The 27,556-nt window shown below is 52.1% G+C and overlaps 1 protein-coding gene across 7 annotated transcripts in view; it reads left to right on the plus strand.

Annotated features, from left to right (window-relative positions):
* The window catches only part of SLC43A2 (solute carrier family 43 member 2), a 38,052-nt gene extending 16,248 nt beyond the window's left edge, over positions 1–21,804 (plus strand). For 3 of the 7 annotated variants that reach the window (XM_045490458.1, XM_045490460.1, XM_045490459.1), the window contains exons 6-15: positions 8,246–8,338; positions 9,736–9,869; positions 9,953–10,155; positions 10,610–10,756; positions 13,251–13,262; positions 13,850–13,988; positions 15,290–15,419; positions 17,461–17,534; positions 19,076–19,199; positions 19,711–21,804. In XM_045490458.1, coding sequence (XP_045346414.1) covers positions 8,246–8,338; positions 9,736–9,869; positions 9,953–10,155; positions 10,610–10,756; positions 13,251–13,262; positions 13,850–13,988; positions 15,290–15,419; positions 17,461–17,534; positions 19,076–19,199; positions 19,711–19,872 — 1,218 coding nt within the window. In that variant the 3' untranslated portion in view covers positions 19,873–21,804. The remainder of the gene's footprint in view (positions 1–8,245; positions 8,339–9,735; positions 9,870–9,952; positions 10,156–10,609; positions 10,757–13,250; positions 13,263–13,849; positions 13,989–15,289; positions 15,420–17,460; positions 17,535–19,075; positions 19,200–19,710) is intronic. The other 4 variants (XM_045490461.1, XM_045490463.1, XM_045490462.1 and 1 more) reach the window with 2 other exon arrangements.
* The last annotated feature ends 5,752 nt before the right edge of the window (positions 21,805–27,556 follow it).

Consider the following 27,556-nt stretch of genomic DNA (forward strand, 5'->3'; position numbering starts at 1 on the left):
CTCCCACCCATGTTCTAATTTGGGGGACAAAGGAGTCTTTAGGGTCGCCTTTAGGAACTTCCTAAATCAAATCTCCTATCACTTCTTTGGGGCCGTGGATAATCTCTCTGTGATAACCTGGGAATTTGGGGGAATGTGTTGCCATAGAAATGCTAATTTGGGGACTTTCTGAGTTCTAAGAAGTTTTGTGTAGTATGGGCTGTGGTATAAATAAAAATGACCAGGGGCTGTGAGCGGTTACCCCATTGGTGGAGAAGAGGCCCCAAAGTTGGCAAAATGCCTTTTCCCCACAGGCCAGGGCGAGATGGTCAGTAGTGCCTGAGAGGCTTGTACTCCTGGGTGATCCTTCCTTCCAGAGCGGAGGCTCCAAAGGGCAAGACTGAAATCCCATGCCCGTGGGCTGCCGACAACCAGAACTGACTTTCCTGGGTCCCTACAGCAGAGGGCCTGAACCTCGTGACATCCTCAGGGGAGGGTGAGGTCATTCCATGGGAACAGAGCACTCCCCGAGGTGCAGAGCCCAGCCTTCCCGCTGGACATCTGGACAGAACACTTTGGTCTGTTTGCCCAATGTCTAGCGTTTGTACAACCCTTTAACTCGCTTCGTTGGCTGGAGTGTAAATACCGGCCGGCGGCTGAGGCGGCGTCTTTGGGTTGCCACCCTGCGATCCAGGGCCCGGGGTTGCTTAGAGATGGGAGCAGATGCGACCAACATTGTGAACATATCTTTTCCACTTCATTACTCTGCCCCCTGTTCCTGTCGGCGGGAGTGGGTTCTGAGCTGGAAACCTTGCAGCAAAGTGGTTCCAAACTGTTGTCAGGCTCCTTAATGAAAAATTTCTCTGTGGGCTTTTCCTATTTGATTCATTGAAGTCTGACTTTAAATCTGAGGAAGAAGTGATCCCATGGGAGTTGGGACTAGAGTTTGAGGAGAAGAGAATAAATATCCCTCTTTAAATTCCAAGAAGAGGTGAGGCAAAGGAATCGGGCACAGCAGTGAAGCATGTGCCCCCTGGTGGGGGGATGGGAATTCGGCGTTTGCTGCTCAGCTGGCCCATTTCTACCACCAGGAGAAAATCCCCACAGCACCCCAGCCAGCTCTCTGGGAGCCCACTTTGGGAGCCCAAAGTGCCAGGTGAGCAGGACTTTCAGTGCCCGGAGCCAGCTCTGTCTTTTAGCTTCTATCCCGGGCCTTGAGAGCCCACTAACCAGCTGATCGCCACCGACCTGGAAAAAATTCACCCATCCGAGAGTTCTGCCTTATGAATTTGTTCACTGTGTGACATGTTCGGGGGTGAACAGAAGGTGTAGTGGAGGCATCGGCAGGGCTGGCCCTGGCTGGAAAGGCAAATGAGCTGGTTTCGGGAGTGCAACCCCTCCTCCCCACCCCTACAGCAGTGAAGCGGAAAGGTGACCACAAGGACCTTTTCCTGGCAGTGTGTGCTTGGAGCTGCCCAGTTGTTTGGGGTTAGGAAATAGCCTAGCTTTGCTGAGTCTGCTTGTCCAGACTGGTACCTGGATCCCGGCCTATACAAGTTGTACAGGGCTCTGGGTGTGTACACCAGCCACCTCTGGAAGGGGCCTTGTGTCTTTTCCCTGAGGGCCAGGGTGCACCCTTAGCTGGTGGGCTTGGGGGACCATGGATTTGGAAAGTCAGTTCCAGGGGCTATACGGTGGTCCTTCTGTCCCTGCCTGCCAGCCAAGGCCTGTCTTTGGGGCCCCTGAGTAGAGAGGCATCTTAAGGTCCTGCAAGGACGCTAGCCAGTCCTCACCATCACGGAGCCTAGGCCTCTGGGTCCTCTTGTCCAGTAGCCATGTTCTGTGGCCAGAACTCCAGGGGAGGGCTGCCTGCAGCTGCTGTTTTCCCCTCTGGGAAGGTCACAGAGCCAGGGCCTGTTTACAGTGCAGCCACGGGGCTGAGAATGAGTCACCACTGGTATCCCCGAGTGAGCTAGGCCGTGGGTTCTGCCCCGCGAGCTATTCCAGCCCCAGCCCTTGCAGAGACAGCAGAAGTGGCTATGGGAAGCACCCAGAGCCTGGGGAGGGGGCCTGCGCTCCCCACCTGTGAGTGCAGTTGTGAATCCAGAGTCAGGAAACCGCTCCTGCTGAGTGTTTTCCCCTGTTGTCTGTCATTGTAGCCTGGCTCCAGCTTCCTACTTGGCAGAAGAGCTCGTTCTTCCCTCTCCACCTAGCGCTTGAGGCCCACACTAAGGCACTCTGCTCAGTGCCCAGCCATCACTCCATCATCAGGGCTTCTGAGTAGCCATTATGTGCAGATGAGGTCATTTGGAGCCAGAAGGAGGGAGAGGGTGGGAGGGAGGAGGAGACCAGAATGGGAGGAGACAGACATGAGGATGAAATAGGAGAAAGTCCAAGGGCAAGTGCAAGTCTACTTGAAGGTGTGGCCCTGGACCATGGGGAGGTCAAGAGGAGGGAAGGGGCAGGTAGGTCCAAAAGGAGCATCAGAAGGGACGTAAAAAAAAACTCTAGTGGGGAGAGCAGACAGAGTGCTTAATAAGGAACAAATAGAAGCTTGAGAGGTGATGGTAATTGCCCTGGGGACCAAACTCAGATTTCCAAGAGGCAGAGTAGTCCAGTGGCTATGCACGGAAGCTTGACCTGCTTTGAATCCCAAATTTGACCCTTACTGGTTTGAGGGTGTCCCTCAACTTTTCTAATCCTAGAGTTTTATACCCGATAAGGGAGTGTCAAAAGTGACCCTTGGAACCTACCTTGGAAGGTTGTTTTGAGGGTTTTTAAGATAATACCTACAGAAGGTATTAAAAATGGTTGCTATTATTATGATAATGCTATTGTCTTATTATTATATGCTATTATACTAATATAATTATGCCATATTATTATATATTATTACTTAATAATAAGAAAAATTGTCTAATCAAGCTGCTTCTGGGCATGGCAAATGGGGAAAATCTCCTGGCAGGCATGACAGCTTTAGGAGGAAGGGAAGGAAGTGGCTTAAAGGAAAAACACAATTAGTATTAACATTTAAAGAATAATTAGCGTCCTTAGGGAAACCCTCTCTTCTCCTGTGCTTGCTATTCTTTTGTGACCACACATTGACATTGTCAGGATGTTTGTACTTTGGGGTTCATTGGTCAAGGTCACCCTTGATGTTCTTTTCAGAGAGATTTCATCTGACAGAAATGCTACGTAGGCCCTAAAAGCTGACACACACTTTGACTACCTATTTAAATACCTCTGTTGATCAAAAGAACACCATGAACTAAGAAGAAGGTAAAGTAACTAAGAAGTTAAATGACAAACTAGGAAAATATACCTGCACTCTATGGGCAAACCGTAACTGTCTTTAATATATAAAGAGCCTATACGAAATCAATATAAAAAGATTAACATCCTCATAGGAGAAAAGGACAAGTGAGGAATACAAATGGCTGATTTTAAAAAGTATAGAAAATGTTGAAAGTCATTAGTAATCAATAAATGTAAATTTTTCAATTTCGTTTTTTAGTCATGGAAAAATTTAAATATATACATGGTATTAGAATAGTATAATGATCTCATGTGCCCATCTTGAACTTCAACAATTATCAGCTCACAACCAGCCTTGCTTTGTTCCTGTCTCTACCCACCATCCAGACTATTTTGAAGCAAATATTACTCATTCATTTCATCCATATATACACAAAGAAATGGATTTTAAAACAAGGATGTTGGTAAAGTGGCAAATATTAAAAATAACACGAAATGCCAGAGTGGATACAGTGAAATAGACACTCTACTGTACTCCTGGTGGGAGTTACCAATTGGTGTAACTTTCTGGAGGGCAGTTTGGCACAGGATATCACAAAAACTTAAGAATGTGTATTCCCTTTTGCCTAATGATTCTACTTTTGGGAATTTACCTTAAGGGAATAATAGCTATGTGCACATAGGCTTATCTTTAAGAATGTTAATTAAAAAGGGCTTGAATTCCAACATCAGAGAAGTGGTTGCATAAATTATAGACCATCCAGATAAGGAAATACCAGACAGTCATTACAAATTATGTTGAAGGTGAATACTAAGTTAGAAAGCGTTTATAGGGGTGCCTGGCTGGCTCAGTCAGTGGAGCATGCAATTTTGGATCTCAAGAGTTGTGAGTTCGAGCCCCATGTTGGGTGTAGAGATTACTTAAAAGTTAAAAAAAAATAATAAAATTAAAAATCTTAAATAAATTTAAAAAGTAAGAAAACCTATCAAGTAAAAGGGAAAAATTGTAGAACGACATGTAGCATATGATCCCAGTTTTGTTTAAAAGCTACAGTTATATTTATAAGACAAAGGTTAATGGGAAATATATAAAAAATAGTTAATGGGTATATCAGGGGGATTTTTATTTTATTCTTTCTTTATGTATACTTTGTTCCAAATGTTTTACAATGAACATACATTACTTTTGTAATCAGAAAAAAATAACCCTAATTTAAAATAAAGGATATAGGTGTCGGTGAGAACACTGTGTAGTACGGTTTGACCTGAGGCTATACTCCCCCTAGGAATCGCCCTACTGACCAAAATAACACGTTGGGGCAAATTTTCTTGGTGTCGCTAAGAGTGTTCTAGGCAGGGAGAAGTTGGGCAGCTAAAAAGCCACTGTCCTTGTCTAGGTATGAGGGCAAGGGCCTCATCCATGGGCAGATGGGAAGTCAGTCCTCTTTCTCAGCTTCCTGTTCTTCCCTGCCCTGAATCTTTTCTGGGGAGAAGACTCCAGAAGATCAGGCCAGGGTTGTATGCTAGCCCGAGTCCATTGTTCTGTTGGCCTCTAGCCTAGGTTAGGATTAAGGCAAACTTGAGCTTAAGAAGGAAAAAGGCTAGCTAGCAAGCTGTCTCCTTTTTTAAGAGTATTCCCAGCCCTGTTGAAAAGTTGGGAGATACCTTTTTGTGCTTCAAGGTGACTACAGGCAACAAGAGTGTTTTTCTGGCTTGACTTTGTACCAAGTAGCCTTTCCTGTACCGGGCGCTTGGCCTCCATGCGCTCTTCTGGTTCGGTTCCAAGGCCTCTTTGATCCCTTTCTTCCTTTATTTCCCATGGCTGGAGTGGCATCCCAGGTTAGAACAGTTCCTTCCTTCCACATAAGCAGAACAAATCTTTGGATTCTCCCTGGGGCGGATATGACCCCAGAAATGCCTCCGCTGCAAGGTTGCCTTGCTGGGTGAGCCAGCACAGAGCAGCCCGAATATGTGAGCTCAGGAACAGAGGCATGTCCTCTGAACCGCAGCATACCTGGGAAGCAGGTGTGCAAAGAGTAAGATCAGGCACCTTTAGTAGTCACCTAGGTGTTCCCGGGCACACGTGAGCGTTCACATTGCCTCTGTTTCCTGCTGGGGGGAATTTCAATATGCTCTCTATCCCCCTTTGATCCTATCTGAGAAGCCTGAGTGGACAGAGGGTCCACTCTATGTCAGGGCTGGAAGAAGAGCTCTTTGTGTGCTTGGAATTCTTAGGGGAGCCTAGATGGCCACCCTGGCCCTATGCCATAGAATGGCTTATTGGCCATACGCTATAGATTTATTCATTTTCCTTTTTAATCCTGGGACCCCAAATCATCTTATGTATCTTACTCATGTATTTTTTAACAGTGATGTTGAGACAAATTTACATACATACAATTCATCTAAAGTGTACAATTGAGTGTTTTTAGTACATTCAGAGTTGTGCAGCCATCACTGTAATCAATTATATCACCCCAAATAGAAACCCTGTACCCATTGGCATTTCCTCCCTATTCACTCCCAGCTTCCTCTACCCCAGCCCTGGGCAACCACTAATCTATTTTTTGTCTCTATGATCTGCCCATTCTAGACATTTCGTATAAATGGAGTCATACGATATGTGGTCTTTTGTAACTTGTTTTTTTCATCTATCATAATATTCTCAGGGTTCATCCATGTTGTACTAGGTATCAGTACTTGATTTCTTCTTGTGGCTCAATAACATTCCATTGCATAAATAGACCACATTTTGTTTACCCATTCATCTACTGATGGACATTGGCCTTGTTTGCCCTTCTTTGTTATTGTGAAGAATGCTGCCACAATTTTTTTTTTAACATTTATTTGTTTTTGAAAGACAGAGTGAGACAGAGCACGAGTGGGGGAGGGGGAGAGGGGAGGGGGACACAGAATCCAAAGCAGGCTCCAGGCTCTGAGCTGTGTCAGCACAGAGCCCGACACAGGGCTTGAACTCACGGACTGCAAGATCATGACCTGAGCCGAAGTCGGACACTTAACTGACTGAGCCACTCAGGTGCCTCCCCATTTTTTTTTTTTTTTTTTTTTTGAATGCTGCCACAATTTCGTGAGTCCATTTGTTTTCATTTCTTTTGGTATATACCTAGGAGTGAAGTTTCTAAGTCATATGGTAACTCTGTGTTGAACTGTTTGAGGAACTGCCAGACTTATCCAAAGTGGCTGTGTACCATCTGATATTTCCACTAGCAGTGGATCAGGGTTCTGATTTCCTATATATATCATCAACATTTGTTATTATTTGATTTTTTATTATAGCCACCCTAGGGGGCATGAAGCGATATCTCATTGTGGTTTCAACTTGCATTTCCCTAAGATTAATAATACTGAGTGGATTTTCATATGCTTATTGGCCATTTGTAGATCTTCTTTGGAGAAATGTCTGTTCAGATCTTTTGCCCATTTAAAAAATAGGTTATTTTTTTATTATTGAATTTTAGGAGTCTTTTATATATACATAGTGTATAGACACATGTCCCTTATCAGATGTATGATTTGCAGACGTTTTCTCTCTTTTGTGCATTGTCTTTTCCCTTTCTTCGTGGTGCCTTTTTTTAAAAATTTTTTAATGTTTATTTATTTTTGAGAGAGAGACACAGAGTGCAAGCAGGGGACGGGCAGAGAGAGAGGGAGACACAGCATCCGAAGCAGGCTCCAGGCTCTGAGCTGTCGGCACAGAGCCCAACGCAGGGCCCGAACTCACAAACCGTGAGATCCTGACCTGAGCCGAAGTCGCGTGCTCAACCAGCTGAGCCACCCAGGAGCCCCTTGCTGGTGCCCTTTGAAGCACAAAAGCTTTTAATTTTGGTGATGTCCCTTCCTCATTTTTAATTGTGGGCAAAACAGGCAGAAATGATGAGGGGCAGGAAAGGCCAGTTCAAACTGCCTGCACTCAGCAACAATGGATTGGCTCCCAGGCAGCAGTGTTCCGTGTTTAAGAAAACCCCAATGTGATTCCGGACAGATGGGAGAGGAGGTCATAGATTAGGTCCATATGAACAGCCTGAATTCAGTGAAGCAGGTTGGATAGCTACACAGAGAGTGATCTCGACGCTCTGGACACTGTGGATGTGGGACGGGAGAGCTTCACAGCATGGCAGTTCTGTCTCTTTGGAGGCAAGGGAGAGGAGATACAAACTGGCTGTTTGGGAGGATGTACTTTGCCCTGGGTCTGTTTGCCTCTGTGACTGTGTTGTCACATTTACTGTGCCTGGATTTGTGTAGAATCGCGGGCTGGGTGGGTCTTAGCTTTGAAGTTGTGGCGGTAGGCCCAGAATGAGCTGATAGGAGGTGTGTGAGCGACCTCACTGGGACAAGAGAATGAGTCTTTCTTGCCATCGGTCTCCTCCGATGCCCATCACTGGGGTAAAATGTGAGATGGAGAGGGAGGGCTCTCCTTGCACTTAGAAACCAGAAGCAGGAATCCCAGACTAGGCTGGCTTCCCTGTCAGCCCTGAGGAACTGTAGAATTCAGATTGGCACCTTCCAGAAGCCTACTGTCTTAGAACCAAAAGCAGCTTTTGCTGACATCTGGTCCTTCTGGGACACTGATATTTTTATGTATACAGTGACACTCTCATCCCCAAATAGATTCTTATTTTTAACAGGCTTGCTCCCTTTGAGGGATGCCTGAGGCTCCCGACTTTGCTCGCTGGCATCTCAATGAAACCCTGCAAAGACGCAGAGGCTCCTGGCATGAGCAAAGAGGAGGGACACTCACCAGCCAGGAAGTCCAACAGCTCAGAGTCTGACCCGGTCTCCGAGTTCTGCATTAATCTCCCCTCCCCTTATCAAACTAAGTCCCAGATGAAAAGCCGTAATTACCCACTCCCCACACCACCCCCTCAATGACACAGGAAGGAGAGCTGATAAGAAATGGAACCTGAGGATACCTTGATTCCTTGCCCCACGCCTCCCCCACCAGTCCGCTGCCCATTCCCTCAGCAGGTCTCCCTTGCTTCTTGTCTTTCAGCTACCCAACATGTTTGGTGACCTTCGGTCCACGTTTATTGCCTTGATGATTGGATCCTATGCCTCCTCAGCAGTCACCTTCCCAGGAATCAAGGTGAGGGTGTGACCAGCCTCACCCTCTTGTCCTAATGTCTGAGCAGAGCCCTCTCCCAAGGCTCTTTCAGCCTCCTCTGAAGAGGGAAGTAATTGTGGGTTCTGGGGTTCGCCCCTCCCCACCACCCACACCTGGGAGGATGCACCTGGCCACCACAAGAGTAAGAAAAGAAAACCACTGAGCCATGGGAGACGGAAAGTTCAAGCATATCACACAGGGTGTTACTGCAGGCCGCCTTTGCATTTCTGGGCTGGGGTAGAGAAGAGGGATGGGTGAGTTTGTCCCAGGTCACCCCACCCCCAGGTCTGTTGTTGTTGGGCTGTTACTCCTCATTAGCCAGAGCGCTGCTCTTGGCTAAGTTGGTTCAGCTGTTTCCCTCCCAGGCAGGATTCTGAGCCCGTGGAAGTCACGCAGGGTCAGGAGGCAGCAAACACCTCACAGTCTGTCAGCCCCGGCACCCGCTCCAAATACTGTTGCCCCTGCCAAGTCTTCGAAAGGGGCTTGTCCCACCTGTGGTCTCAGCACCAAATCAAAACCCCTTTCCTGCGATACATGGCGGGGAGGCCATGGATTAGGAGGAGGAGTCATAGACGCGGGCTGGCCTCTGGGGAATCAAGGTACCTGGAGGGTGTGGAGCCAGCCATGCTGTGGCCTCCTAGGCGTTCTCACCCTTCCGGAGTGTGGAGAAGTCTACAAGTTCCTCGTCCACCTCTTCTTGCTGTCTAACCACTGGTCCCCTCCCTGGGGAGCTGGGCAGCTGTCTGCCAGGATGCTGGCGACTCTTGTGCTGGAAATAAATGGTAACAGTGACAACAACGACTAATATGCTTGCTCAGCAGGCTTCCCACCTGCCAGGCCCTGTATTGAGCACTCTGGGGATCACACCTGCAGCTCCTTGAGGCTACAGGACGGTGTTATGCCCATTTCAGAGAGGAGCAAAGTGAGACATCCATCTGCTTGTTGGGTGTCTGGGGCACCTGCCACATGCACCCTTCAAGGCACATCCGTGAACAAGGCTAGCAGGTTCCCGTTCTCAAGGAGCTGGCCTAGTAACGGACTAGGAAAGTAATCAAGAAGTCAGTAATCTCAGCCAGGGCTGTTCACTGTGAACTTGTGAGGTGACAGTGACGGAAGCAGTCAGGGAAGGCCTCTCCAGGGAGGTGACACGTGGTCCAAGTTGGAGGCACAGGGGGTTAACGACGTGCCAGGGCAAGCTGGGATTGCTGGGATGCGGGGCCTCTGACGACCAGACACCCAGGCTGGCGGGGCCGTGCCTCCTTACGCAGCTCAGCGCAGGAAGAGCAGGGCTGACAGATGCCCCCTGCCTGCCGCCTGCCGTGGCTTCCCTCTGCTAACTCTGCCCCCTGGCCCTGCGCCTACCCCATTGTGCCTGTCAGGTCATCTACGACTTTGGTGCCTCCTTCATCATCATCCTCGTGGTCTGGGCCGGCTGCTCCGGGTTGGTTTTCCTCAACTGCTTCTTGAACTGGCCCCTGGAGCCTTTCCCAGGGCCGGAGGACATGGACTACTCGTAAGTGGATGTGCCGTCTGCCCCACCCCCGCCCTGGCCAGGGTCCCGGGCAGCACCGATGGACACTCTCCTGTGGCCTCCAGGGTGAAGATCAAGTTCAGCTGGCTGGGCTTTGACCACAAGATCACAGGGAAGCAGTTCTACAAGCAGGTGACCACGGTGGGGCGCCGCCTCAGCGTGGGCAGCTCCATGAGGAGCAGCAAGGAGCAAGCGGCACTGCAGGAGGGCCATAAGCTGTGCCTGTCCACCATTGACCTGGAGGTGAAGTGCCAGCCAGACGCCGCAGGTACCCGCCTCATGACCTCACCTTCAGGGCCTGCCTAGGACGTCGGCGGGGCCGTCTGCACCCAAACCCGCACCTCGGCGGCGGGGAGGAGGCGGCCAACCCATCCCGGAAACCCCTTCACCGGGGCCAGCAGCAACTGAGGGCTTCGTGGGTGCCATCTCACTTAATTCCCACTTGATCCCCAGAGGGCAGGCGGCACCCTGCACCCGGGCCGACAGATGAGCACGCTGAGGCCCAGAATGGGGAAGGGATTCTTCCAACTCACTTCACACACCTGGGTGACCCAAGTCCAGCACCCACACATTTAACCTCCCCCAGGCCCATCCCTGCATCCAGCATAGGGTGATCTGGTCAGCAAATCAGGCTTCCCCTGGACGGTGGGTAGGCTGTGGGCCGGGGGCGGGGCGGGTAGGGGTGTCGGTTCTCCTGAGCACCCCTGGTCTTCTCCCCGCAGCGGCCCCCTCCTTCATGCACAGCGTGTTCAGCCCCATCCTGCTGCTCAGCCTGGTCACCATGTGCATCACACAGCTACGGCTCATCTTCTACATGGGCGCCATGAACAATATCCTCAAGTTCCTGGTCAGCGGTGATCAGGATGTAGGTAGGTGGCCCCCCGACCTCGATGCACTTCCCCACAAGAGGGCACCCCGCGATCCGTGCTCATTCCTACCCGCCTGAGGTTAAGCCCACCGCCTGGAAGATACTAGTCCGGAAAATGGCAGGCTCCGAAGGATTCACTGCTGATGAGAGCCATTTCACCCCAGCCGGCCCCCACTGTTCTCTCCCGTTGCCATTAGAATTTCCCGGTTTAGAGGCGGGGGAGGGGGACTAAACTAATTACATGTGTTCAGGGTGTGGGGCGTATGTTTTTCATTGCCTCGGGGCCATTGGCAAGCCTGTTTGTGAATGAAAACACTGTGGGGAACGGAGTACTCCACCTGAGAACTTGTTGAAAGACAGGCAGTCAGCCCTGTTGCCAAGGGTCTCCCTGCCCTGGGAAACCACAGGCGCGGCCGTGGAGAGGCTCTGTGCGAAGGGGCAGGGGTGGCCCACACTGCTGGGTACTCAGGGTCTGCGCCCAGAACTGGGAGGCAAGGCTGGGCGGCGGCTTCCTTGTGCGTGTGATCCAGTCGAGGCTTGTCAAGTTCGGTAAACAGAGCTGATAACGCACACACCACTTTTCTAAAACAGCACAGAAGGTCTTCAGCTGATTAGAGGTTTTGATTCTACAAAGAAAATCAGTACTTCCTCAGGGCCTGAGCTGAGTCAGCTTTAGTCATCCCTAAGCTGGACAAACACAGTCGGTAAATCCTTTTTATTGGCATTCTCACTGGTGTGCAACTGTTTGTTGGTTTAGTTGGTTTTCCCCAGGGGTAGTTACACTAGGGATTACAAGGAATCAAATATAGGTTTTTTGGTGTGTTTTATTTTTATTTTTTTAAATTTTTTGAGAGCTCGTCCGCACAAGTGGGGGAAGGGCAGAGGGAGAGGGAGAGAGAGAATCATAAGGAGGCTGCACGCCCATCTCCCGTTGAGGGGCTCCATCCCACGACCGTGGGATTATGAGCTGAGCCACAAACAGGAGTCGGACGCTCAACTGACTGAGCCACCCAGGTGCCCCTGAAATACAGTTTTTAAAGGGGATGAGTCCGTGAGCAGCCTGCCTGGAATTCTCTCTCTCCTTCCTGTCTCTCTTCCCCTGCCCCAGGTACATGTGCACTCTTGCGCTCTCCCTCTCTCTCTCTTAAAATAAATAAATAAACTTAAAAAAAGAGAGGGGTGCCTGGGTGGCTCAGTCGGTTGAGCGTCCGACTTCGGCTCAGGTCATGATCTCACAGTTCATGAGTTCGAGCCCCGTGTCGGGCTCTGTGCTGACAGCTCAGAGCCTGGAGCCTGCTTTGGATTCTGTTGTCTCCGTCTCTGCCCCTTCCCTGCTCACACTCTGCCTCTGTCTCTCTCTCACTCTCTGTCTCAAAAATAAATAAAAAAACAGCTTTAACAAAAGGGAAAGATGACAAAGGGACCTGGACAACACTGGTTCCACTGTGAAAATGGATGTCCTGTGGTGAAGTTACCATGTGCCCTTGCAAAATTTCATAATGGACGCTGACACAGTAAAGGCCCTAAGAGAGCCCTATAGGAAAACATAACCTATTTAACTTTGTTTTGTCCAATGATTTTTCCCCAGACTTCCACCACAGGAACATTGTTATGGTATAACGCTCATTAAAATCTGTGGACCACGCTTTGGGGAAAGCTGATCTATCGTGTCTAAACACCCTCTGTGATAAACTCAGGGCCCGAGAAGTGAAGTGAGGGCCCACTGGCTCTTAGAAGACAAATCTCCCTGCTGCTGAGTCGTGGACTTTCACTCCAGTTCTCTAAGAAATCTTTTGCTGCTCAAGAGGATTTTTTTTTCCCAACTGTTTCCCACATTCAAAAAGTCAGCTTTAAGAAGTAGAGGAAGTTGGGCCAGGAAATCCAATCTGCAGCTGACGGGGCACCGGTTTTCCCCACTCTGCTCCTGTGAGCTGTTGTTCCCGACCCCCACAGTCCCGGCTGTCCCCAGAGGGGCTGCTTCAGGCTCAGGGAGCTGGTGGAATAGAAGGGACCGGCTCTGGCTGTCGGAGGGAGACCCATGGTGTCAGTGTTTGGCTGGGGGTCGGGACGGATTCTTTGACCTCTCCTTCCCTTGGAGAGCAGTAGGAGGTGTGACAGAGTATGACAGGGCAGTGTACATGAGGGGCCCTGGTTGGCCGGGTCTTCGGCACCCGCGCCACTTCCCCCTCCTGGTCCTCGGCAAGCACCGCAGGCCTGATTCACCAGCCTGCCTGTGACGTGACTGAGGCCACAGCAGACCGGAAACCATCAACAGATGCCCGTGCTGGGCCTCACCCGCCTGCACTCCCAGAAGCCTGACTCAAGCTGGGCGTCCCCTGGATGCTCTAAGAGTCTGGTCTTGGTGGGAAATGGCATGTGTGTGCTGGGCCCAGAGCTGGCCTGCTACCACGCCCCATCTCCCTATAATAACCATTGAGATCTCTGCTGCTAACCTCTCTCGTTTCTGCTTTTTTACTTTTGCTTTCCTGATGCAGTGATGGCTACCGGTAAGCCAGGGGGATTGTCGAAGAACACTGCAACATCCCCTCCAGCCAGTCTCTGACCAAGAAACATCCCTCTTGGCCAGAACTGTGGGTGGGGGAGGGGCAGTCAACCCTCAGCTTCTATTTGCCTGAAAAAAAATCTCATCATAATTTTAAGGCTCTTTGAAGACTGGAGCCCTTACGTCAGAGCCCCTGTGAGTGGTGCCTTCCTGGTATATTTCTAGAGGCAGAAAACTAATGACTAGTCGTACACAAAGCCTCAGTCCCAGGCATTGGTAATTTTGTGGTTCCCGAGTCATAGACGCTTCCTGGAGCTTCTGGGGGATGTCGTTGTGACATACTGGATTTCATTAGCTGTTTCTTGGAAATAAGCAGATGATTTGGAGAAGAGAACAGGGTGCCTGCCCCTTGCTCCACCTTTGATTTTGGAGTTCAAAGTCTCTGGGCTCCCCTCAAGGCCCACGGTGAGGGGTGGTGGGGGGTGGTCTGTGGAAGACCCCGGAAGGGCCTATGGGGTCTCAGGCTCTCCCAGCACCTGCCTCAGGCTTCTGCTAGGGGCCCCCCACGACGCAACCCATTTTCCTCCCCAGTTGGCCTCTACACCTCCATCTTCGGTGTGCTCCAGCTGCTTTGCCTGCTGACAGCCCCTGTCATTGGCTACATCATGGACTGGAGGCTGAAGGAGTGTGAAGATGCCTCTGAGGAACCTGAGGAGAAAGACGCCAACCAGTGCGTAGACAGGGCCTGTCCCCTAGCTCCTGGCCCCAGAGTCAGCTGCTAGGCAGGAACCGGGTGGGTGGCCTAGGTTTTGAAGTCAGCGGGAGAGGCAAGAGGGGGTCGTGCCCAAAGCTATTCGTAAGGGCTTTCCGACACTCTCTCACTTAGCTCAGCACAGATTTGAGTGTATCACTTCGTTATGGAGATCCTTTGGTACCCGAAAGTTTGGAAAAGCACTGGGCTTGACGGAAGAACGGGAGAAACCGGAGGAAGGTCTGTGTTCAGACACTGGGTGTCCGAGGACCCACTCAGGAATAGCACAGTGGTAAACCGTGGTAAAGTCCTGCTTGCCTGCGAGGCTCACTCCACTCGGTGGGAGTAGTAGGCTGCTATAACCGCAGAACTGCTAGATCTGTTCATAATTGTCAGCATGAAACAAGGTACAGGAGCCCCGCGTTTGTAAAGGTTGGGCTCCAAGATCAGAGGGTGAGTTAAATGCTGTCTTCATGACTCCACCTTAATATAATAAGCCACTGTTTATTGCTCTGGGCCCCATGCCAAACACTTGACGCACAGTATCTCAGTTAAGCCTCCCAGCACCTGGATGAGGCGCGTACTAGTGTTGAACCCATTTTTCAAATGCGGGAACTGAAGTTAGGACTTTGAGTAGCTTGCCTGGGGGGTCACATAGTGAGGAAGTGGTGGGTCTGGGACTCCCCGGGTCTCCAGCACTTGGCATTCATTGTTGCATGTCCTACAGTTGTCCGTGGGTTATCTGTGTGGGCAGTGGGACTGGGATCCCTAATAGTGAATTCACAAGGAAATAGCTACAGAGAATGCTCCGTTATCTAGGTCAGGTCCTAAAGCCATCTGGTTCCATCTACTGCATATTTGTTTCTCCTTCACCCCTTCCTGCCCCCAAAGGGGAAATCCACTCCCTCCCTTGTTTGACTTACTATCTGGCTTATCATCAGCTCCCTGCGGGATCTGGGTGAAGTTCGAGTCCGCGTTGAAGCGGGGCTTCGCCACATCCTGACTTGGGTGTGCTCTGCTGCTTGCCTCCCCGTCAGTCTTCACTGAGGCAGCGCAGTGTGTTAATGACCTTGCATCCAACCTCTCCACTGCGGTTCACACCCAGTACTCAGTCCAGAGGGCACAATGGGGGCGTCCCTAGGGGTGGTCTCGCCCTGACAGTCCCTCAGATGTGCTCGGGTGGTCTCCGAGTCTCGCATCGTCTGTAAGCTGTGACTTCCTGGGAGAGCCCATCCTCCTTCAGGGAGCTCCCAGCTCCGGTGTGTGCTCTGTCTCCACAGGGGCGAGAAGAAGAAGAAGCGAGACCGGCAGATCCAGAAAGTCACCAACGCCATGCGGGCCTTCGCCTTCACAAATGTGCTGCTTGTGGGCTTTGGGGTGACCTGTCTCATTCCCAACCTGCCTCTGCAGGTGGGTACGGGGAGAAGGAGAGGTCGGGCGGGATGTGGGACAGTGAGACTAGAAGGGACGTGATGTGTCATGGAAGCCATCAACAAAGACCATGGTGACTTTTCATTTATTTATTGCAACCAACAACCAACCAGCCTGCTGTTATTTACCAAGGGCTTCTTACTTGCCAGGTTCTGTGCTTAATGCAGGGGGTGAGCTCTAAATGAAACTGGGATTGCCTTTCACAGAAGACTCTTCTCTATGAAGGCATATCCTTCTTCATGACCTTTTGAGCATCTTGCATGCCGTGAATACCACCACCATACCGTCCCCCAGAACTATGTGGGGTAGTTGTATGGCTCCTTGTTTTGCTTTTGCTCACACAGTTGAAACCTGAGGTCCAAAGAGGTCTGGCTAATCTGTGGCATTGATGGGACCATCTACTCTGGTACAAGAATGCCTACGGGGTATCTGTGTTGTAGAGAGTTGGGAAGGACTGTGATGATCACTGGGCATCAGGGTTCAAAAGTTTAATTCCTTTTCACAAGATTTCTGATGCTTTTGAAAGCTGACTTTTGGCAGACATTGCAAGCAAAGTAGATTTTGTCACCTGCCCAGCTCTACCCTTACGTCCATGAAAGTGTTCTAGTGCCAATCTCCAAGTTTGTTTATTTTTGTTATGACGATTTTTTAAATCCCCAAGCTTATGAACTTTGAAGGGACCTGAATAATGGCATTGCTTCCACATGGGTTAGCTCAAGTCCAGATAGTATCTTGGGCCAGGTCCAGAAGGAAAGCCAGAGTCTCTCTCTCTCTCTCTCTCTTTTTTTTTTTTTTTTGCAAGTGGCCATGTGTTGAAGTACATTGAACACCCAGCTGTGCACCACCCATGGGTACTATCATGTGCATGTGCCGACATTCTGTGTGAGACCAGAGTAAACCACTGGAGGCTTGTTCCAGTTCCCAGTGAGAGTGTCTTTGTATTCCTGGTGCCCTCCCAGCTTCCTGGTGGCTGTCCCCTCTTACAAGGCTGGTCGATAGATCCTTGCCTTGACCACCTTGTCTAATGAAGGGGCAATGCTCACTAGGGACAGTCTTCTGCTTTTTGTTTTATTTAGTTCTTGTTGAAAGAAAAGTTATGAAAAGGCAACAAGACACTTGAAGTGGAAAGGGGGAACCTGCACAAGGATGTGTGAACAAGCATAGTTGGGCACAGCCCTGTTGCGACACTGCAGAGAGCAGCCCCTGCCCCCTCTGCCGCCCACATTCCTGGGAACAGGTCCTGGCTGCTAAGCAGGATGGCAGGGCCGTGTGCAAAGGGCGAATAAAGGGTCCCAGCGGCTGTGGCAAAATGGACACAGCTCTCTTGCTCCTCAGGAATTATCTACAAATGCTTCTTGGAGCTTGCCAAGCCGGCCAGCAGTGGCCTTTTTAAGAAGCTGAACTTTCGGGTAGGGAGAAGGAAAGCTATCAGCCGTTAGGACCTGAATGACCAGGCACAGAGACCTGTGGGCACTATCCTCAGGTCAGCAAAGGCAGGAGATCAAATCATGATTAATGACCTCCTATTTAGTGCTGTGTCAGTACATCTATAACTGCTGACTCTGGGTGGAGGCAGGAGGAGCCCTGACTCGGTGTTTGCCAATTTCCTTGGTGTAAATGCTTTCACCATGGCTGATTTCAAGCGATATGACGTCCCCAAATGTGCAGTTGGAAAGAGATTGACAATGACACCCCATCATACGGTACTCCCGCCGTACTAGACTATAAACGTAGAAACCCCCAGAGCACAGATAATAGCAAAATAATTAAGACATGGTGAATTCTGAGTATCCGTTACCTCTGTTTTTATATAATTTGTTTAATTCTAAGTCTTTATGAATTTAATTTTTCGTAGTGACTGTCTCATAGCTGGCTCACAAAATCCCTGACAACTCGGGCATTGGCCCGTGGAGAGCTGGTGTGAGCCAACACCAGTTGCCAGTGCTGCCATTGCTCAGGACCCCAAGGACTGTGGGGACCCTCGCGTTTCTCTGCTTACACTCTGCTCTCCCTCTCTCAGATCCTCTCCTTTATCCTGCACACGATTGTGCGAGGATTCATCCACTCTGCCGTCGGGGGCCTGTATGCCGCCGTGTAAGTGCTGGTTGCCGGGGGTGGCCTGGGGCCGACAGTAAGGGAATGACCTGAGGGAGGTTCGTAGGGGGACCGAGGTCCTGGAGGGGGCCAGCCTGCCATCTGGGCTCATCTTCTTGTGCCAGGGGATGGGTACCGGGGCTTCTGTTGGGTGTGTCAAGGGAAGGTCACACCTGGCGGGAGGTGGGTCAGCGGGCCGACAGTTGGGTGCCCACAAGCCTTGGCATCTAACACGAAGTCAGTTCCCCCGCCAGGGTCAGTGCTCCCGTGTAGCTTGTTATGCCTCGGGGATGGCTGCTCAGCTGAGCCCCGGGACTGCCCCTGGTCGCTCACGGGAAGGACAGGGGAGGGCTGTGGCTGCCCAGAACTAGAGGGCCTTCCACAGGGGCAATGACATGGATAACTGAGCCCACAATGTGTCAGACTGTTCTCACCCAGAGTCTCAAAGGGCCTGGTTCTGCCCCTGGCCTTTTTGGGCCTTGGCTAAAATGAAACCTGCCTCCTTTTCCAAGAGGCCACATATCCAGAAGGAACCACAGTTGTTTTTCCCCCTTGGGCTGGGGCTTGGCTCAAAAATGGAACTCCATGGGGGCGCCTGGCTGGCTCAGTCAGTAGAGGATGTGACTTTTGGTCTTGAGGTTCTGAGTTTGAGCCTCATATTGGGTGTAGAGATTAATTAAAAATAAAATCTTTTTTTTTTTTTTTTAATTTTTTTTTTCAACGTTTATTTATTTTTGGGACAGAGAGAGACAGAGCATGAACGGGGGAGGGGCAGAGAGAGAGGGAGACACAGAATCGGAAACAGGCTCCAGGCTCTGAGCCATCAGCCCAGAGCCTGACGCGGGGCTCGAACTCCCGGACCGCGAGATCGTGACCTGGCTGAAGTCGGACGCTTAACCGACTGCCCCACCCAGGCGCCCCTAAAAATAAAATCTTAAAAAAAAAAAAAAAAAAAGGAACTCAAACACCATCTCCTGTGTGTCTCTGACCAAAGACTAGCCTGTTCCTCGCTGGGAGCCCCTTCTCACCTCCGGGGCCACAAAGCCTGACATTTCGCTGAGATTTTCTCTCCCCTCCCATCAGCATCCCACGGGGGTCATTCCAGGTCTGCCTGTCGTCCCCCACTCCACCCGATGCCAGGAGGAAGTTGCTGCTGCCCTGGCAGAGTCTGAGAGTCCACCAAGAGTGTGATGCCGAGTTTCCGTGATTACACAATGCTCCTCTGGATGAGGGCGTAGCGGAGCCAGGGCCAGCCTCCAACCTGCTCCCTGGGCCTGTTTGCCAAGCTGCAGAGTCCTGCTGGCACCACTTTCCACTCAGCTCGTCCAGACACCCATGGACCTGGGGCACGCCTGGGTGGAGTGGGGTCCTCCCCAGAATCGGGGGTCTCATGCCGGTCTGAAAGAGAAATTCACAGTCACAGGACTGCTTGGCAGAAACTAATCCGAGGCAGGCACACCTGGGGCCAAGTTGAGGCTGAGGAGCATTGGGAAAGCCTGAGAGTGGCACCTGTGGTGACAGGTCCCCTGTCTTCCCGGCAGGTACCCTTCCACCCAGTTTGGCAGCCTCACAGGACTGCAGTCGCTGGTCAGTGCACTCTTCGCTCTCCTGCAGCAGCCCCTGTTTCTGGCCATGATGGGTCCCCTCCAAGGAGACCCTCTATGGGTAAGAAGGGTGTGGGGCAGTGGGGTATGGGCATCTGCCCACTCAGAGCTGGGAGGCATTGCTCGGGAGCTTCCAGGGCCCCAAGGAGAGGCAGTTTGGAACTTCGGTTAGGATGAGCTCAGGGTCCCTCTGTGAGCGGTGGCTGTGTAGGAGAAGAGTATCCTTTCTGGACCTGATTTTGGGGTAGCCCTCCTGCTGAGGGTTGGCATTTTTATCCAGGTACTGTGAACGTGCCCCACTCCTGGCCCCACCCCTGGATATTCACAACTGGAGGTCAGAGGTGGAGGGCCCAGGCCCCGAGGGCTTCTCAGCTGGGAATCCTGATACTGGAATGTGGAGCCACGGGCCCTGGGCCCTTCGTCCAGTTTTGGCTTTTCCTTTCCCCTCCTGTGACCTCCCCTCGTCCAAACCTGAGTGTGGGGAAGGCTCTTGAGCCGGGCTCTGCAAAGACCACAGCTCCTGCCCGGCCCCTGGCCTCATGTGATGGCAGCTCTCATTTCTGCTTCTCCAGGTGAATGTGGGGCTGCTTGCCCTGAGCATGCTGGGGTTCTGCCTCCCCCTCTACCTCGTCTGCTACCGGCGCCAGCTGGAGAGGCAACTACAGCAGAAGAGGGAGGATGACAAGCTTTTCCTCAAGCTGAATGGCTCCTCCAACCCAGAGGCTTTCGTGTAGCGCTCGCCGCCTCGGAACTGTGGCCTCCTGCCCTTGCTTCAGTGACTCACCGGTGTCCTTCTCCCCATCCCAGAGGACCTCCGTGCACCCTCAGGATCCTCTCCTTCACCATTTTGGAGTCCACGCTCCCTCCCAGGGCCCTGGCCCTGCCTTGGAGCTCTGCAGCGGAAGGACGGACGGGAGAGGGCCCGGATGTGCGATGTTCCTACTGCTGGAAGCAAGGGCTGGCCTGGGCTTTGCTCTGCCACTGTCGAGGGGCCCCGGAGCCTTGAGGCACAATGGTGCCTGCAGGAGGAGCAAGGAGGACCTCCAGCAGGCAGGCTCTCTCTCCCTTAAGTGTCTGGATTCTGCCTCTTGCCAAAGCAGAGGGGTCTGCCACCTACTGCCTGCCACCTGCCCCTCAGCTGCATGCCCACTGGCCACACCTGCCCAAGGACAAAGGCTTGCACTGTCTGCGCGCCCTCGCCTGGCCCCTCAACCTCCTCCCCGGCCAGTCTGAGGCTGCCTGAGGAAGGAAGGACCCGCTTCCTGTTGTTGGTGCTAACTCCTTTGTAATTCCAGCCCCCTGTGGCCTGTCCGTGACCTGTCCTCCTGTTAGAGGCCTGTGGAGAAGCCCCCCTGGCTTAAAGCCTGGGAAGGGGACGGAGGGCTGGATAGTCATGCACGGCTAGGAGCCAAGGACAAGGCTGCTTAACAGTCCCTCACCTCCTCCCTCGGGGCAGGGAGCAAGTTTCCACTGCCACCCTTCATCCAGTCTGTGACCCGAGGGGAATTAAAACAGCACCAACAGGGCACCCCCTACACACACAGCTGTTTTTATGGGGGTGGAAGCCAGGCTGCTGCTGACAGATGAGGAGGTCCAGGCCTGGCCGGGGAGATGGACGGTGAGGGGCCTAAGTGTGTGTGTATGTGTGTGTGTGTGTGTGTGTGTGTGTACATGTGTAAGTGGGATGTGTGACCCTGTGATACGTGTGAGGGATGTGTGTGGTGGGGTGATGGTAAGGTGTGGGCTCTGGGTGTCTGCCCTCATCTTCCCGGGGCCACCCAGGAGCCAGCCAGGCCTGCCACAGGCCCAGGGGTCCTGGAGGCAGCCTCACTCTGGGCCTGGAGCTGGTCTGAGGCCGTGGGGCCACAGCGCCCCCTGCCGGCAGACTCCTCCAGGGCCCTGGAGCTGTTTACGGGAAGAGGCCGCCCTTCCTTTGCCAGGCGGGCCTGGCTTTCCAGCCCCCCACCTGACTGCCTCCAGAAATGTGTCTGAGACTTCCTGGGAGTGCTCAGCAGGGTGGGTTGATTTTTAGGTTTCTACTTTTGGGTTTTTTCTTTTAAGTTTTATCAGACTCCTTTTTATAAAGCAATAAATCCATTTTCCTCCTGGTAAGGGACGCCCCTGCTAAGCATTTCGGTTAATGGCTACACGTGCCTGTTTTGAGCTTGAGGAGAAAAGGCAAGACACGATTTCTTGCCACTGAGCAGCCCCAGTCCTACCTAGCCAGCTGCTCCCCATCTCTTTGGGTGATTGCCATCTTAGAAGCTACAGTGGGGCCAGGAAGAGACCTTACTCCCCACCCCACCCCCAAACAAACTGCGCTTGTACACACATCTTAGAAGTGTGGGCCAGACTGCCTCTGCTGTTTATCCCAGCCAAACAGCGAGTCCTGATCCCTTCCATCCCCGACTCAGATTTCTTATTCCTGGATCCGCTGCCCTGAGGGTTCCTCCTGAGCTCAGGACACAAGGTGACCCAGGAGAACCTCAGGCTCAAAGAGACAGAAGCAGAAAGTGGTGAGGGAAACTGGTGGGGAACAGTAAAGGGCAGACCCAGGCCCAAATTCGAGTCCTGCATTAACGGTCGAGCACCTTGAACACACCTAATTTTCCTAGATTTCAGTCCACTCAAACATTAAAAAACAAGATATTTGTTTGAAACAATTATTTTTACTGTGCTTAAAGTTTATTTTTGGAAGAGAGCAAGCGAGCAAGGCGGGAGGGGCAGAGGGAAAGAGGATCCCAAGCAGGCTGTGTGTTGTGGGCGCAGAGCCCAACTCAGCGCTGCATCCTACAAACCGTAAGATCGTGACCTGAGACAAAACCCAGAGTCGGACGCTTAACTGACTGAGCCACCCAGGCGCCCCTAAAACAAATAGTTTTAAAAAGGAGAGAGAACCAGATCAACATTTTCCAAACCGTTCTTCAGAACACTAGTTCTGTGAGATGTTAATTATTCAAATTAAAAAAAAAAAAAAAAAAAAAAAAAACAACTTTCCTGGTCAGGGGCACAAGGCTGCCTCAGTCAGTAAAGCATGTGACTCTTGATGTTGGGGTTGTGAGTTCAAGCCCCATGTTGGGCACAGAGCTTTCTTTTAAAAATAAATAAATAAATGGTCAAATTTGGGAAATGCAGAGTTAAAGTCAGGCAGGTGTTGTACTTTTGTCATGTTCGTGGACCTGTGGCTTCCAAGGCCAGGTGGGGTATGGTGTTAGCAGTCAGAGCCGTCCTCCACGGATGGTCCAATGACCACCGGCAGCAGGAACTCCTCGGATGCTTGTTAAAAAGTCGACGCCAGGTGTCGCCTCTGGCCCGGAGAATTGACAATCTACATTTTGCTAAGCCCCACCTGGTGATTCTGGGGCACCCAAATTTCGAGACCTAGGGACACAGAGGAGTACAATTTGGGGAGATGGCTAATTAGCAAGGGCCCTTCCGTATTGAGGTTGTACAGACAGGGCCCGTGTCGTCCCCAGCAGCGCCCAGGCCCGGCCAAAGGGAGCTGCTGCCTATCTCTCCCAACCCACCTGCAGGACATGGGCACTTTGTGAGAAGAAGCAGGCATTGAGAAACTAGAGGGCAGGCTGGAAAAGAGTCCAAGGCCAACAGTGCATGGAGCAGTACCAGATGGGTCAGGTAACTGCGCCCCCACCCCCTTGTCGGGGGCCAGTCATTCTGCTCTGACAGTACGGAGTTGATGGGTTACATATTTTCCTGTTATCATCCTTGAATCATAATAACCCAGGAGTTAGATACTATCCCTATTTTATAGCTGGAAAACTCGAGGCCCAGGGGGTGGAGTAACATGCTTAAGGTTAGAGCCAGGACTCCTGAAGTCATTAGAGCATTCAAAGCCCTCTAGACCAGGACATTCCATTTGGAGCATCAGCCCCAGGGCCCACTGGGCCTTGGGAGCAGGGCAGCAACAGCCCAGGGAAGGGAAGCAAAAAGCCAGGCATGGTCTCTATTTCCTAGAGCCAAGAGCTTCCTCAGAGCCTGGATTGAGCTCTACTTAGTAGAGTCATCTTGGCCCTGGAGACTGATGGGTACAAGGGGGAGCAAATTTCTGGTCACCCCCACCCTGAGAAGAGTGCCCTGGGGTGGGAAAGGGACCACGAGCTGGTCAAAGGCAGTGGACACCAAGTGGCCACAGCCCTCTGGTCTCGTCCCGCCCCCCAGCCTCCAGGCTCCTGGTGGGAAGGAGCAGGAAGTCATGCCTGGTCCTGCGCTTTTGGTCGGAGAGAGGAAGGGGGCTGGGCCGTCCTCAGGAACGTTGCCAGGGGTCTCCTCCTGTCTAGTCTTCCTGGACTCCTGTCTGGGAGTCTAGTCATTCCTTTGTGGTTGGCTTCCTGCAAACGCTGCTGGGGAAAGTTCCAACCCTTCTAAATCCCACAGTTATGGTTGCAGGCCCCTGTGGGTTCCTTTTGGTTTTGTTCCATCTCCTTTCCCTCTTGTATCCAGAATCGGCGTGGTCAAAGGAACTTCTCTGCTCAAGCCCCCATCGTCATGGCCCCCGGGCTATGCAGTCTGAGGGGGGCATCACTCTGCCCTGGGCCCCAAGGACACTGAAAATGGGGACACACCTGGTATTGGGGGTATATGTACAGGACTGCCCCAGGCAGCAGCACATTCAGCTCCGTGGAGTTGGTGATGCACTTGCATCAGCCTGTGTGAGTCTGAGCAGACACGTAAGGTGGGGGTGTGGGGACGAGTGGTTGGCACTCTGTGGTCAGGGGCTCCTGTCAGAGAGCTCTGAGAAGTCTTCTCGACAGGATCGGGCTTCAGAGGCTGTTTAAACACCAGCTCCCCTCTTCTCTGAAGGAGAATATGATGGCTCCTCACAGGCTCTTGGGGTGGTGGGGCGCCTTACCTGTTCCAATTGCCAGGGGACCAGCTCAAGGGTGATAGCCCATTTTTCCCAAAACGGTATAGGTCGTGGGGTTGTGAGGATTAGGAGCCCAGGACCCCCAAAGTGAAAGAGTTGGTTTTCCATAGGCTGCAGCCCCCCCCCCCGGTCCCCCAGGGTTGGGGGCAAGGTCAGGGTGAACAGGTAGGCTCTGTGAGGCTGTTTGCACCCATTTCCTAACTCACCCAAGCCCTGGGGTGAGGACACAGTGTCAAGAAGGAGGTGTGGCATCCTCCACGTGGGTAGCCTGCCACAGCACCAGCCTCTCCCTGCCAGCAGGGGGCCACCACCTGGGCCCCTGGGTCTCTGCAGACAGCACGTTCACCTTTGAAGTCAGTCATTCTCAGCCTCCTGGGTGGATCCGAGACTGAACCCGGGCCCCTGGCAGCTCCCAGCCTCTTGACCCATCCCAGATAAGGCTCCATCTTCCCGTGCCAAGGAGGCAGTGAGAGGAGGAGCAGAGGTTAGAGGCCCCACGGCATATACTGTCTCCGTGGCCTTAGGCAAGCCTTGAGCCTCAGTTTCCTTACCTGTAAAATGGAGGTGATCCCCTCACTGGGAGGTAGGTGGACATGGGCATAAAGCACATGTACAGTGGTATACTGCGGATAGCACAGGGAACAAAGACCGTCCCCACCCTAACCCCATCCATACAACGTGACATCTACCTTCGGCAACTCTGACTTGTGGCCAACTAAAGGAAGTGAGGTCCTTTTCCGCTGACCCGTATCCCTCTCAGAACCCCTCTCGAAGCAAAAGCCTTAAGAAGTTGTCCCTTTGTTCATCTTGTTTATTGTTATTTTTCGTTTATTTCTCACATTTTAGTAAGTGACTTGGCCCCAAAGCGTCTCAAGATAATTTCTAAGTGGTGGGTGTTCAGGCGCCCCGACAGTTCATGCTAAGCGGGATGACTCGGGTCACTGCATGTAGGTGGCACCTCCGTACCACCTCCTGCACAACTGCTTGGCTGTGCCTCAGTGTGTGCGTGTGTGCACGTGTGAGTTGAGATGTGCTCCGGGCACGTCAGGTGTGAACGCGTTTTAAGGAGCGTGTAGGAGCTTGTCTGTGTGCTGGAGAAGAGGGAGAGGGTCTTGCCTTGCTGAATCCCTTTCCATGGCTGGGAAGGCCTAGGTCCTGAGTGGTGCCTGAGTGGTTCATCGGTTCCCTGTGTCAACCAGGGTCAATAGTGACACCGCTCCTCAGTAACTGACCCTGACTCCCGGCCCTATTGCTGTTTCTGGCACCTGGCATACTTCCTGGCACACAGTAAGCACTCAATAAATGTATGCTGAGAATGACCAACAACTACTTCCTCCTCTGCTCCTGTGTCTCTTCCTAAGTCCCCCGTCTTTCTGCCCCTTACCTTTGGCTCAGATTCTGTGTCACTTGTCTGAAGTGTGCTCCCTGACCCCCACCCCTCCCCTATGGTGCCCTTGCCATGGCCCAGCTTTGCTGGCTTGGCCTTCTGGGTGGCCATTTCAAGAGGTAGGAGAGGGACAGAGTGAGGGGCCTCTTGGATGGGAAGACCAAGGCTTCTGGTGAGTTCTGGTTCTAAAGGGAGCTCATCCTCGTCTCTTTTCTTTCGTACTAATGTGGTGGTCATGGGCATGAGTGCTCCTTCTAAGATTTCCCACCATGCTGGCTGCCCTCCTGCCAGGGCCCTGGGCAGTGGCAGCGAGAGAGAGAAAGAGAGAGAGAGAGAGAGAGAGCGCCACTGGGCCTCTCCGGAGAAGCCACAAGGAGATCCCCACCCCAGGGAGGGAACGGATGGCCTGGCCCCTCACCCTAATTGTCTGGAGGGGGCTTGAGGCCCAGGGGAGGGATGTGCATGGCCTCAGGGGCCAGCTGGGGAAAGGATGAGAGGGAATATTACCTGGGTATGTGTGGGAGCTCCTACCTGTCAGGATTGCAAATTCAAAAGCTAAGGCTCTGACACATCCCTTTGCTACCTTTCCTTTTCCCATGTTTGACTGAGAAGGCACAGAGAAATATTTCTCTAACGTAAGTAGAGCCACAGCATAAGGTCTCTGGTAATACAGGCATTGTTAGACCTTGACCTCCATGCCAGGGACACAGGAGGACTTGGGTGGGGGGGGGACTGGGGGGACCTGGAGGCCACAGCCTCCATCTAAAGGGCAGCCTTGACCCCACTCTATCGTGGCCACGTGGGAATGAGCCTAGTGTTGTCTGTCAGATCTTCTGAGTTTTTTCAGGAGAAGCTGAAAATCCTAAATTTTATTATTTTTTAAAAAATTCTCTTTCTCGGGGCACCTGGGTGGCTCAGTGAGGTGAGCGTCCGACTCTTGATTTTGGCCACGTCACAATCCCGGGGTCGTGGGATCGAGCCCAGCGTCAGGCTCTGCCCTGAGTGTGGAGCCTGCTTGGGATTCTCTCTTCCTCTGCCCCTCTCCCCCACTTGCGCTCTCTCTCTCTCTGTCTCTCAAATAAAAATTAAAAAAAATTTTTTTTTAATTCCCATTTTCAATTGTCGGCTCAAAACAATTTTTTAAAAACTCTCATGGCTGCTCAAATAGCTTTCCACTGTATGCAGACCAAACACGCCAGAGGTAAGGAGAGAGGAGAATGTGCAGGGCCTCCTTGCCTCTTTCGGGTGTCCAAAACAACTGCTTGTCTATTTCCTTGGCTCCAGCAGGTGACACGTTTGTCTTGCATCAGATTGTGGCCCTATCTGGCCTGGGACCTTTTCATTTTTCCCTTTGTCTCCCCCAAGCCTGGTGCATAATGAATGCTGTGGAGGGAGCAAGTGGGTTAAACACTCTAGTCTGGTTTCTAGAGGGGCCGAGTCTCCATTTAGGGACAGGGAATTGTCAGGCAAAGTGCAGGGCAGAAGCAGCCCGCCCTTACTGGCTGAGTGCCTGCCCGTGGCCTGGACTGGCCGACACCCTCCTCCTCCCAGTGGGTCCGGCCCAGCAGCCAGGGTCACGCCTTTGTCTGTTTTCTTGTCCGGTGTCTGTCTCTCCGCTAGAATGAATGCCTCTTGAAAGCTGCCCCATGCTCTGTCCTGGTCACTGCAATACTTCCAGGGCCCAGAATGGTGCCCGGCAAGGAACAGCTGCTCAGTAAATATTTGGAAGATGAAATTTAAAAATGGAGAGAGACAGACAGAAATGAACTGAAAAGGGGCTGACACACACTGAGAAAGGGGAAGAGCATGCCCTCGCCAGCCAGGAAGGGACACAGCAGAAGACGGAAACAGTGAAACACAGTCTCCTCGAGATACCCAGAGGTGGGTTCCAGGTGTGGCTGTGGCCCAAGCAGTCACAGGGCCGGCCAAACAGGAGGACCTGGGCGGGGGTCGGAACTTTGAGATACACAGACGTGAGGACGAAGGCAGGAGGAAGTCCAAGGTGGAGCGAACAGCACACAGGCCGGGGCAGGAGACCGCTGGGAAGAGAAGATGGCAGAAACACTGGCTGAAGGTCATCACCCAGACAGAGCAGTGTGACAAAGACTGAAACCAGAGGGCTGGGGAGAGGCAGAGAGAGGTCTGA

Source organism: Leopardus geoffroyi, chromosome E1 (assembly GCF_018350155.1).
Source record: "Leopardus geoffroyi isolate Oge1 chromosome E1, O.geoffroyi_Oge1_pat1.0, whole genome shotgun sequence".
Classification (NCBI taxonomy): Eukaryota; Metazoa; Chordata; class Mammalia; order Carnivora; family Felidae; genus Leopardus; species Leopardus geoffroyi.